This window comes from Zootoca vivipara, chromosome 7 (assembly GCF_965207765.1).
Source record: "Zootoca vivipara chromosome 7, rZooViv2.hap1.1, whole genome shotgun sequence".
NCBI lineage: Eukaryota > Metazoa > Chordata > Lepidosauria > Squamata > Lacertidae > Zootoca > Zootoca vivipara.
In genome coordinates, this window is record NC_142590.1 from 42745607 (window position 1) to 42758763 (window position 13157).

Genomic DNA, 13157 nt, shown 5'->3' on the forward strand with positions numbered 1-13157 from the left:
GACATGCAACACAATATCTCTTATTGATTCTTCACTCTGGTTGATGACTGCTAATAACACGGGGAGAAATTCTCCATGCACAAGCATTTCTACTTCCCAGACTCAGCAACACCCCCTTCTCTGCTGTTCTGGAGGAGAGTCTGGGGAAAGTACTTGTACCTGGCCTGTTGCATTGCTCTTGCTTGCTGCTGCGTAGTACACCAAACTTCCCAAGTTGTGATTTGGAGGCTCTGTAGGATGGAAGTCTTTAGAGCTTACACTGAAGCACTTGATTCTTCTTATTGATCTTGCATTTCATATCTAGAGACTTCCCGTAGATTCCACAGGCAGTTTGAAAAGTCCACAAAATCATTTAAAAAGTGTTCTTGGCTCAGGAAATTCACCAGCTTTGAACCACATCATTACTTTGTGATGATGAACACTTAAGACAAACTTTTGTTTAGCAGTAATATACAGAGCCTAAACCTCTCACCTGTGAGCTCTAGCCATTCTATACAAAACAAGCACTCCTCCTTGTGGCAAAGTGGAGTAATTAAGAAGAGTACGGCCACGTTCTGAGTCTTGTCATTTACGGCATTTACGGTAGCAGGGCTTTCTTCCAAAATGCATAGCTACAAGTCAAACACTCCCCCCCCTCCCATCTGTAGTCGAGTACAAATATCACTAGGATGGTGTTTGGATTTTCAGACAGCCCTGCCCTACTTCCCCCACATGTGTTCCTACAAAAAACAGTGGTAGAGCCGCTATGTTTTGCAGACACATAATGGCAATAATTCAACTGTAGGTTATTTGAGAACAAAATTTTATTTGTGTACATTTTAGAAGTTTTTTTTTTACAATTTGCTGCTCCAAATTGGGGTTGGAGAGAGAGAAATCAGTTTGGAGAAAAACACTGCATTCATGGCATCAATAAGAGTGACAAAAGGAACCAATCCCAATTGTTTAAACAACACGATTAAATCCCAAATTCAATATTGGTAGCATATTTTTAAAAATAAAATATACAGTTGTTAGTTTCAGTTTTCAAACGGATAGCAGAATACATAGCAAGAAAACATACTTCGATTAATATTCGTAAAATTCAAACACCGCAATATCACTACAATGAGGATTCTTATCTAATGACTAACTTTACGGAAGGACTTTCTAAAAGGTTTTGTTGGTAACACTTCAGGCCATTTGATACTATGTTGGCTTATTTGATAGCCTACAGACAGGATCAGCAAACATAGATCCTTTACCCCCAGCACAAGTGCAGTAAATGCCACAATCAAAGCATGTGGCAGCATTCTGCACACAAACTGTGGTTATACAGGTTTCCTATCTGAGCATTTGAAGAAGCCCTTTGGGCACCCATCTATCTTCAAGCCTCCTTTGACTCAGGCCTGAATTTAGTTCCACTGAATCCCTTTTTGTCTTCCTGCTGTAGCAGACAATCACTACAAATAGATTACCTTTCCTTTTTGGGAGAGACAAGTCCAAGAACACAGTATGCTTATAAACACCAGGTTCACCCCCACTTCCAGGAAATACTTGCTAGCCAGCTACCAACAAGAAGGATCCCAGCTCCCAAATTCACTATTTTAGGCCATAAGCATGTCTACTAAGGCATAAGCAAATCGCAGGGATTGTCCTTCACAGCAGAAAGGGAGAAGAGTAGATTTTCCAATTTTCAAAGATGTATATAGAATTATTTTTGTGGGGTGAATTGATGGTGATTTTAATCAGCTTTAGTGATTGTTACTACAAGTAGGGGCAGTATGTTTAGGGGCTATGGTTCAAACTATGTTCATAAGGAACCAAGAGTTCCATAGATGCTTATTAAGGGATCCTCAGTAAAACAAAACAAAACTGATAACAATGGATCAGGAGAGGGTTTCCTGGAATGTGTGTCCTGCATGGAGTACTCAGTCTGCAAGGAGTAACAGCTGGGCTGCAACAAACCTTCCTAAAGTCCTTTGTGAGTCGAGTGCACACCAAAATACTCCCCAGAATCCTGTGCAACAAGCAGATTCTATGGCAGATATATAGGGCTCTCTTTGCAGACAGTCAAGGTTTCCCTGTGGGGAAGTAACTTGAAAAGCCAATTCTCTAGAATAAGACTATGTGTTGGTTTGTACACACTCTGAGAAAAGTTGGCCATGATTCCCCCCACAAAATAGCTGCACCTTTCAAAGTTTTCGTGATGAATCTCAATAACATGGTGTATTTTAATGCAAAAATCTCATCCTAATACCACACATTTTCACTTAGGCTTTATACTTCTTGAGAACACCGGTGAAGTCAAAGCACAAATGTTCAGCTGGTCAAAGTCAATTGCAGTTCCTTAATTATATTTTAATTAAAAGACAAAATATATCACTAAAAGCTATTCTGTGAGAGAGAGACATAAATAGGAAAAATAATAGTTGTAAACATAGTTAAAATGGTAGCTTATGAAGCAACCATCACAAGAAACCTTAATGAGTACACGAATAAGTATGCATCATCACATTTCCCAGATCCTATTCAATGGGCATTTTAAGAAAATAAAAAATAATAATAACCCCACAGATTTAAGTAACCAGCCCCATATTTTTATGCCATTTTTAAATTTAAGAAATGTGCAATTAGAACAGTTGTGCAAGCCTTTCAGTATGTTTTTGTTATCCAAATTAATCAAGTTATTAAAAACTCATTTCTGCCACCAGCAACACATTAAATTTAAACAATACAGATCTAGTATGCTTTTATATTGGTCAAACCATATCAAACGTATAATTGAGTCAAAATGTTCAAGCTATACAATTTTAGCGGAAAATATAATCATAAGAATTTCTCCTCCAAGCTATCTCAAAACATACACTTCAAATCATTGAATAAGTAATTTTGCTACAAAGCTTCTAGATTAATTTTATTATGCAGCTAGAGTTGTATGGCAAGTGAATGTTACCGTAATAGCTGCTTTCAAATATCTGATTTCTTAACCCTTGTGGGTAGTGCAAATAAAAAATGCCCATATTACTTCAAATACACAGACACCTAAATGTGTGCAGCACCTACATAATCTGAAACCTCAGCCCTAAATGCACTAGGCTTGACCCAACTTAAATTAGGCTGCAGTCCTAACCCTCTGAGATGGTATGTATTTGCCTGGTTTTGCTGTGGTGGAGGCTTCTGCTGTGCTCATGGGGGGGTAGACAGTGCAAAACTAGCAAAATGGGATTATCAGGATGGGTCCTGGAGGAGCTGTTAAGGATTGCTCTGCTGATTGCATTCTCCCATTAAAATCAACGGGATTAAAATTAATCATGACTGAACTTTTCAAATTGATTTCAGTGGGACCTAAGTGCAACGTAGATTGAATCCAACCCACCGATTATAAACTATAACGTACGTGATTTCCAGATACTGTTGCTCCTCATTATCTTTGGAAAAGGAGCTCTCCCTCTTGCCACACTTGCACACACTCTGCATGCTGTGCGGTTCCTTTTCTCAGAGGCTTCGCCTTCAAGCATGTGTGGGATACAGGGAGCACCAAAATGTCAAAGCAACGGGACAACTTTCAAGTAGTGTGGTTAATATTGGGGTGCCTCATGAGGGTCATTGCTTTATTAGCAACCAAATAAACAAGAACTATTCAATACAAAGGGGATACTCTGTTTAAAACTTGCTTACAGCAACTGCCTGTCATTCAAAACAGCAAATATCATAAAAAAAACCAACACATACAATTTCCCCATATTTGGTCCAAAACTAAAAGAAAAAGAAACAAACAAAAAAAAAATTCAACAGGCCATCTTACTTATATTTACAATTTCAGTATGTTGGATTCTAAAAAAAACCATGGCTTTGGGCAGTAAGAAAAGAAAAATTCAGGGGATCACCAGATGCTTTCTGAAAATAGCTAGGATTAGCATTTAATTACTATTTTTGTTGTGCAATTGGGGTTCTTTACCAGTTGCAAATCTTTTTGACTGTATCTATCTTAATGACAAACCACATCTAATTCTAACTCATATTTCAAACCAGGTTTTCGAATTAACCATTTTAAAACGGATTTCAACACAAAAGTGTTTAAAAAAGCATATTTTATCACCATTATAAAATGAACTATAGTAGCAGCTCTTAAAGCAAGATTCAAGCAAGTTTGAAAACAGTGTTCAAGTAGAGAACTAGCCTTCTTTATCAAAGATCTTCACGACTTTGCCAAAAACCTGCAAAAGAAAAGACATTACAAGCACGTTTCATAAATACTGCAAAAAATTATTTATTGCACTCATTAGCTGCTTTTCAAAAATGAAAAAATAAACTCAAATGATGTATCAAAAAAGCACACACTGCACATTAGAACATAAAACTAAAAGAGAGTAAAAGCTAAAAACACATTCATAGTATAAAAGGGCAGGACAAACACTAACGCAAAGTGTTCAGAGCCTTAAAAGTAAAGCAGGGATGGAACTGTGAGTTTCTTATAATCACTGTGTTCAACAGGCCTATTCAAGTTACAATCTACCACCATGCATAGCCAGGTTGGTGTAGCACCCAGTCTAAGGCAATTAGAGATGAAAACAGATGTAAACATTTTAGAGAAGTGATGGAGGCAGCTTGAAAGTCAGGTAATCAATGAAACACAGAAGGGACAGGATTGACAGTGGAATCAGTATTTTCTATCTCTCATTGAATTTAAGGTGAGGCCTGTGGACGATACCCAGTGTTGCACAAAAAAACTTCCAATCACACAATGGGACTTCTCCCCCTCTCCTACTTCTGCAGTCCCCCATATCTGCTCAAGGGTCCACCCTCTATGGGGGTGCACAGAGGATTTCAGGGGATAGAAGGAAACTAATGGTGTCTGTTCTCCTGACAGAAGGCCATAGTTGTATTTCAACCACCTGTCTTCACCATATAAATTGTTCCCTTGATAATAATTTTTCATTGCACTGATTCGAACATTTGAATGTCATCTGCAGTACAAAAATCAGAAACTATAATGGAGGGTCTCAAGGAGCTCCCAATCCTGGCAATCAAATTTATAGTGTGATCCCGGATTGCAAGCTCAGGATTCTGCAGCCAAGTCACTAACACTTACCAGGAAGAGGAAGGGAAAAGTGGCAGGGAGGTCAGGACTGCATGGACACACAGGCAGAGAGAATCCAGTGCTCATGTCAATGTGCTCTCAAAATTCCATTCTCAGTGTCACCTCAGCGCTCCCCCTCTTGGTAAGTAGAAGCAATGCTAATGCTATTGCTGCAGCTCTGTCTCACTGTGCCAACCACATCAACCATTGTGCCATCCTGCCTTAGACAATAAGGGCATACCAATTGTAGGATGAAGTACAGTGCACTTGGGTCCATGCTCTATTCCTGTACGCATGGTGCCCTGAAGAAACCCCCTGCACACACCTTCAATCTAATGTGCAGCATCTAATGTGACTGGGATCTGGGTGGGTTAAGCTGTTTTGAATTGATGAACTGAAAATAGGTGTAAATTGATTAACTGTTAAGACATTTCTGTTTTAACGCTGGCCACAGATTTACCTGGAATCTTCCCCATGTAAGAGAAAGAAGATAATTTAAAATCCAATGAAGAGTTGGGATATTTGAGCCCTAAGAAAATCCTGGCCCATGTGTGTGGTTAATAGGTCTTGCAAAGAAATTCAAAACCAAACCTTCTCTCTTCACAACTTACCTCATCAACAGATTTAGAGGCATCTACTTTCCTAACTTTGCCCATTTTCTCATAGAGGTCTATTATGGGCCTGGTAGAGTCTAGATACGTATGGATTCTAAGGGGAAAAAAGATATAGCAAAGTCATGAAATTGAAAAGCATCAGGAAATCTAACATAGAAATTATGCATGGACATAGTACCTCTTTTCCAGACTTTCTCTGTTGTCATCACTTCTGCCACTGCTCTTTCCTCTTTCAAGGCAACGGTTAATACACACCTTCAAACAAAAATAAAAGGGTTATTGAAACATGAAGCCACTAGAAGTAAACAAAATACTTTGCTTTTTTAAGGTACAAGACTAAAGCTATATATTAAACATTTTGCATGAATATATTCATCTTACCTTCAATTACTTACGCTGTATATTGATAACACCACTTTTGGAAACTTTTAAGTGAAATAAAAACTTAGACCTTATTACAGCCACGTGAAATCTAACATTTCACAATCAGTAGGATAGAAAGGCATCTCCAAAATGGACCTAGCATACTGTGGTAAAAGCCCTTGAAGTCTAATTATCCACTGAAATTCATTGTACCAGGCAAAATACAACACACACTGAACTATCTTTTAGATACGGCATTCAAGAATCTGTGCTGTCTTTTATTCCCTAAAGAGAATACCCTGTCTAATGCAAAGGACAAAGTGATTTTTCAAGATGACAGAACTGGGGGAAATAGATGGTTGATATGAGAATTAATTTTGCCTGAATATTGTAGAATATCAGTGCTCGCAAAGACTTATTTACTGCTGGAAGCAAAAGGGGAAAAAAAGATATCCCCCACTTTCTACAATTCTAATTATGCTCTGGTAACCAATACTTCTTTCCGCTATGGGACAATTCAATAGAACATTTTCCCAACATGTCAGTTAATTGTAAATGTGATACAATTTTGCCACAAAATTATCTAGGCTTATTGTGGGAAGGAACCAATTAACACATAATTAGTATCAAATGTATAGAAGGGAAAAGAGAAATGGAACAATGGAACATTTTTCATTGTCTCTCTTCATACAGCACAGAGGAAAGTTGCAAGTGTCTTGATATTGTGATTACCTCGTTGTCACAATCAAAAAAGAGAACAAACAATACATCTGCTTTTCCATCCATGGTTTTGTTCCAGCCCTGAAGATTGTCTTCATTTCTGGGAAATCCATCAATTAAGAATTTATTCTTCTGTGCGTTGGCTTCCATAGTTTCATCCATAGCCTGATGGGTAACAGAGAGCTCATATTAGACATGATTTTCTACAAGCATAGTATTGTGACATCTAAGTAATAATCCCCCTGTACTACAAATACACATGTGCTTTTCGTGTGAACTGTTACAGGTGTACCAAATACATTTCTTGCAACCTTAAAGTTAATTCCATACTATCTTAATACCAATATACTTATGGTACAACTGGAAAAGCATTTAAATGAACAAATGTCTACCACAATAATAAAATAGATGGGACATTCACACAGAAGGAAATAGGTGAGAGACAGTTTCCACCGATTCCTTGTTCACTCTGCAGCTTGGAGAGAAGATGTTCTGAAAGGCGGAGAATTTCATGGATCAGAATAGGAGATGGCAGTGAGAGCTACAAGAGGGATCAAAGAGAATTGCTTCTCCCTTCCTTTTCTCCAAAGGGAGTCCTTGCAGGATCTCAGCCACTTCCATTCAAAGAATGGCAACTCTGGATCCAATCAAAGAACTGGGACTCTGAGTATCATCTAGTCCAACCCCCTGCAATACAGGAATATGCAGCTGTCCCTTACAGGGAACGAACCTGCAACCTTGACATTATCAGCATCATGCTTGAGCCAAATGAATCCTAAATATATAGCCCATGTAGTCCAATTACTTGCAGCAACTGAATACAGCATGTATTAACAACAATAAAAATCCCTCGTAGATGAGTGATTTGCCTATCTCTGGGTTCTGGCAACCCTAAAGAGAAAAGCATTGTTTTGGTGAAAAACATACAGGTACAAAAGTAATTCATCTATCTGTCTTGCACAGTGGTGGGAAATCTCAGGCCTGGAGCCTGAATGTAGCCCTCCAGGCCTCTCTGCCTGGCACTTGGGCCTCTTCTTATCATTAGTTCTGCTCCACACACCCCTTGAGAGTTCTTTTGCCTGGCTGGAATGTGTCCTTGAACTGTGATAATGTCTCTTGCTCGTTGGGATGGAGAGATGTGCATAGAAACTTCTGACTTTCACATGTATAAACGTACCTTACTCGACAAAGTTAAAAGCCACATTAATTGCTCTGGACATTTTTTCCTCTGGACATGCCCACAAACAGCATGTGCGCCTCCCTTGAAGACAACCCACAAAGGGAATGCAGCAGTCAGGCTGAAAAAGCTCCCCACCCCCCTACTGGCCTTGCATGTTTTTATTAGCTACTAACAAAGGGAAAGCAAAATTGTATCTAACCACATTAAAGTTTTGTTTTAAGCTGTTTTGTTTTGTTATGGCCCCCCATGGAAAACTGTATAGTCAGCACAGTGTTAAAATCTTACCCTCTTTAACAAGCTGATGGTTATCTCAACAGGAACAATTTTTCCATCTTTAATGTAACTTTCAATGAGCTCTCCATATTGAGAGCCTGGTCTCTTCCTCTCATCTCGAAGCAGGTCACCTGCTGAGAGGTGTGTGTAACCGTATTTCTAAAAGAAAAATATACATTTAAATATATCTAAAGTAAGTATAAGCAACATCTTAAATTAAATTGATACGTATTCTTCTTTTTAAATGCACCACATGCATCACTATTACTAAAAGACAACATGCAATCCACATATGAATAGAACATTTTCCTTTAGGCTTTAATATGTAACTTTGTAAGAAGTCTCACATTTGGAGTTATTTCCTCCATGGAACTTTGCAGAAACCTATTAGTTAATATGTCTTCCATTTCCTCAACACCTTCACGCAATCAACAGGATTTTAAAATACACATAATTTCCCTTGTACCAAGCTCACTTGGACGAATGACTCACGATTCAACCCAGGTGCCAAGGAAAGGTGGCAATGTTAAGAATATAAGGGCAGCCCCATCAGATCAGACAAGGGACTTATCTAGTCCAGTATCCGGCTTCCTACAGTGACCAGCCCACAAGTACAACAGGAAGGACAATATAGGCAACAACCATTTTGCACAAGGGTTGTGTTCCTGCCCCCCCTGCTGTTGGTGAAGCACACATTAAGCCTGCCCCATTCCCTTTCCCAGCCACTTCCAGGTTGTGGGGATGCACACATGCAAGGCCATGTGTCAATTGGATGCGCATCAATTGGCCTGTAGACCTCTCCAACATTGCTCTCCAGTATTCAGAAGCATTTTGCCTCTGAATTTGAAAGTAGCATGCAACAATCATAACTGTTAATAGCCATTGATAACTTCTGAACAATTAACTGAAAATAAGGTTATCATTTTGTCACAAGTGTTATCAAATACAACTGTCACCTGAACAGAATCATTCCATCAAGCTGTAGCAGAAAAAAAGAAAGGATGCAGGGCAATGGAGAGCAGTAGATTTTGGCTTCTCCTCTTCCTGAACTGCTTCCATTCTAACTAATCATTACAGGGACTTGTAACTTAGAATTGTTATCCAAGCTTGCTTATTTTCTCCTTCCTTCCTTCCACTCCATTTTCTTTTTGTGATGCATCTTTTACATTGCAAGCCTGAGGGCAGGAGTCTACCTTGCCTTGCTTTTACTGCTCTGTAAGCTATGAGCGTGCAACCCCAGAGTTGGTCACGACTGGACCTAATGGTCAGGGGTCCCTTTACTAAGCTACCTAGCTAAAGAGCAGGGTGTGAGGGTGTGTGTGGGGAATTGCACCATAAGTTTCTGCTTGTTTGTATAATTACTGTTTACTGCTCTGAATTTAGAACGTTAATTTGGCTAGCAGAATATGTAGATGTTACACCAACCAACAGATGCCAAAGCAGGAACAATTTCATTGTATTCGTGTTCCACCAACAGAGGCCTAAAATAAAGTTATGCTAGAAAACGACATTAGGAATACAGTACACATTCACCTAAATCTCAGTAAGATGTATGTTACTTTGTAAAACATCAAGGCAAAAGTTTGCATACTGATATCTCTCAAAGGATCCTAGTGGTGTGCTCCATAGCCTTACTACATATTTTTAAACTAATGTTGTATATAAATAATATGTCTATTACTCCTAATATTCCCTACAGAAGCTATAACCTAAATCAAAGCTTTTCATAAGAAGTTTTACCCTGAAAACCCTCACACCGGCATGCAGTATTTCTGCCTGCAGTTGAGGATTATGGGTTTAAAAACATTTTCTATAGAAGAGAACCGGCAGAAATAAATCTCTATTTGGAACCCATTTATGTATCTGTAAATCTAACCCACAACTCAGTTAGCATATTCTGACTTAACTGCTTTGTACTATACATTGAACTTTTATTAAAAAAAAACTTAAAGATGCAATTTTATGTATACTTTCTTGAAAGCACTGCACTGAAATAAATGTGCCTGTATAGAGCCATTTATTCCACTTCCAGAATTCACTATATTTGCAGAGTGCAACTGTAGACCTCAGTTTTTACAACCACCCAGATAATTGTAATGTGGTGATGATGTAATTGGATACGTAATCACATTTTGTGGGACATACTGCTGTGCAACATTTAGGCTAGGGCTGTAAATGCAGCCAGGACTGAAATGAAAGATGTGACATAGTTGTATATGGAATGTCTTGTCCTTGCTTCATTTACCGTATTTCAAAATAGTGATGTCATCCAAAGCAGGGAACAGATTGTATTCCAAACTGCACCCCTTTACTTTATCCTATATACATCAAAGTTTTTTTTCTGGTCATACCTATTCCGACAAGCAAATTACTGCACTTGAGGGCACTTTTGCAACAAGGGCCAAAATGTGCTCTCTCCTTCAAAATCCTCAGTTACGGAGATCTTAAAAGGCTGTGGTAAAATGTGTACTGCATTCCTTGCCTTGTAAGACAAATCTTTTCTGGTCAGCATTTTGCCAATACAAATAATGGATCTTAGTGACGCACTGAAAGTAGTTTTACAGTTGGGAGCCACACCCAAGCTGTAAGTCATTACTAAGAATCATTGTGACATGTGTCCTATGCCTTATTCCTTCCTTTGCTCATGACCAGGGGTCAGCAAACTTTTTCAGTAGGGAGCTGGTCCACTGTCCCTCAGACCTTGTGAGGGGCCAGACTACGGTATTATTATTATTTTTTGGGGGGGTGAACGAATTCCTATGCCCCACATATAACCCAGAGATGCATTTTAAATAAAAGCACACATTCTACTCATGTAAAAACACCAGGCAGGCCCCACAAATAACCCAGAGATGCATTTTTTTTTAAATGGACACATTCTACTCATGTAAAAACTTGCTGATTCCTGGACTGTCTGCAGGCTGGATTTAGAAGGTGATTGGGCTGGATCCGGCCCCTGGGCCATAGCTTGCCTACCCATACTCATGACTGTATGTGGTGTAAGATTATCATTAGTAGTACGGTACTGAGAAACTAGTCAAAATCATAGTGCTCACATGGGGGTTGGCAACATAAACTTGGCTCCGTTCTGCATACAGTGGTAACTCGGTTTACGAACTTAATCCGTTCTGGAAGTCCGTTCTTAAAATGAAACCGTTCTTAAACCGAGGTGCACTTTCCTTAATGAGGCCTCCCGCCGCCAGTGCCCTTCCACCGTTTGGATTCCGTTCTTACACCGAGGTAAAGTTCACAAACCAGAACACTATTTCTGGTTTTGCAGAGTTCGTAAACTGAATCATTTGTAAACAGTACTTTTCTTAAACCGAGGTACCACTGTACTTGTACAAAGTTCAAAAATACAATGGCAGAGGTCTCCAAAACAGAAGGTGCCAAAATCAATTATTTTTTGTTTCAATTGAATAAGTTGAAAGCTAAACTGAAGGATTAAGCACTGAGCCGCAATGTATGCTGTCATCATCACCACAGCTTACATAGAAAATATTACATTCAGAGTGGAATAAAGTATTAGAACACATAACCCAATATGCATTTATACCACTTATGACGAGTGTTCCCAACTTTTGATTTCAGCACGAATTGGGACTTTTAAGGTTTTATATAGTGCCAGAAAATTTGTGACTCATACCAACCTTTATTTTTAACAAGTTTGCAGTCTCCAAGACTGCAAAGGAAATTCTGTCTGCTTCAAGGGAGAGAGTCTTAACCACTCCTTGGTTCTTTCCAACAAGCTTTCTAAGGCAGAAGTGCTGTGTGTACTTGCCTCATACCCCCTCAACGTGTCATTGTAGCCTTGAAGTTGGACATGGTTTTACACCTTTATGTGAGTGTCTAGAACTTAGGGGCATATTTACACTACAAATTGAAGTTGGTTTAAACCCAACAGCATCTCCCAATGAATCTTAAGACCAGCAGCTTATTGATTATGAAGATTCTTTTAATTACCGTAGTTGGAAGCCATAATAGTTGAATAGCTTGAACCATTCCCCAATTACAGAATGAATGCAAAGGTGCACAAAAATGCTTTTTTCCTTTTACCCTCCAAACATAAGATCTTCATAAGTTACCAACAGAAACAATCAAGCTAGAGGTTTAGATGAGCATTGAAGACAAGCTTTTTCTAGCCCACAATATAATCACCACCTCCTTCCATAAGCACCTGCCTAGTTACCGAGGATCAGTCCTTTTCTGTGCCTGACTGTGGAATACCTTCCCCTGAAGCATCCCTGAGAGGTCTACAGCTTTTGTTTGTTTGTTTATTGTTGAAAAGAAAAGATTCTTTTTTTATCACGTGTATCTTATAAGATCCGTTGCCCTGCTTACTGTGCAACTGCTACTATTTCTAGCTCCAAGCCTCAACGCCAGACTCGTAGCATATTTGATCCCACCGGTATCAAGTCGGGTCCAACCCATTTGAGAATCTCGAGGGCCACAAGCCAAGCCGGTCACAACTACAACCCCCATCATCCTCTGGGCGCCGGTTGACAAGGACTAGGGCGCTTCTACGGGCGCGCTGCTTGCTAGGCATGGTAGTTCTATCGCGGAGGGAAGAAAGGGAGAAGAGACGAGGTGCCCTTTCCGTCCCTTACCTCCACAACGCGAGCGCACTGGGTCCCCTTTCCGGCGCCAGGCCCGCCGAGAACGAACACGACCACCGGCTTCATGAGGAGCAGCAAGCGAGGGGAAGGGGCGGAAGAAACCAAGGACGCTGCCGCCGCGCCCAGCCGAAGAGCCGAGGGACCGACACGAGCCGCGGAAGCCAAGAGGCAGCGACAGAACATACGCCGGGGGGGAAGCGCCGCGCCGGCAGGGATGGTGGGCTAGCTAACTGTCCCGACGCCACCTCACTCCTCCGGCTGAGGTGGCTGCTGAGGTGTCACCAGGAAGGGAAAGCGCTTCCGGGTTCCCGCCCGGTCACTCTCGCTGCTAC

At 40.1% G+C, this 13157-nt stretch overlaps 1 protein-coding gene across 1 annotated transcript; it reads right to left on the reverse strand.

The window, feature by feature from the left end:
• Positions 1 to 785: 785 nt before the first annotated feature.
• Positions 786 to 13106, reverse strand: CMPK1 (cytidine/uridine monophosphate kinase 1). The gene is made up of 6 exons (XM_035122556.3): positions 12817 to 13106; positions 8222 to 8368; positions 6769 to 6921; positions 5852 to 5928; positions 5671 to 5767; positions 786 to 4196 (listed from the first exon to the last, which is right to left on the reverse strand). Exons 1-6 carry the CDS (start codon positions 13006 to 13008, stop codon positions 4155 to 4157), a joined length of 708 nt encoding a protein of 235 aa, XP_034978447.1. The 5' UTR covers positions 13009 to 13106; the 3' UTR covers positions 786 to 4154.
• Between the last annotated feature and the right edge of the window lie 51 nt (positions 13107 to 13157).

Coding starts and splice junctions, on each gene's coding strand:
- CMPK1 (XM_035122556.3), bottom strand. CDS start 13,008: ATGTTCTGTCGCTGCCTCTTGGCTTCCGCGGCTCGTGTCGGTCCCTCG. Junction 8,369..12,816: donor AGTGCGCTCGCGTTGTGGAG/GTAAGGGACGGA, acceptor TTTTTCTTTTAG/AAATACGGTTACACACACCT. Junction 6,922..8,221: donor CCATCAGCTTGTTAAAGAGG/GTAAGATTTTAA, acceptor GTTACCCATCAG/GCTATGGATGAAACTATGGA.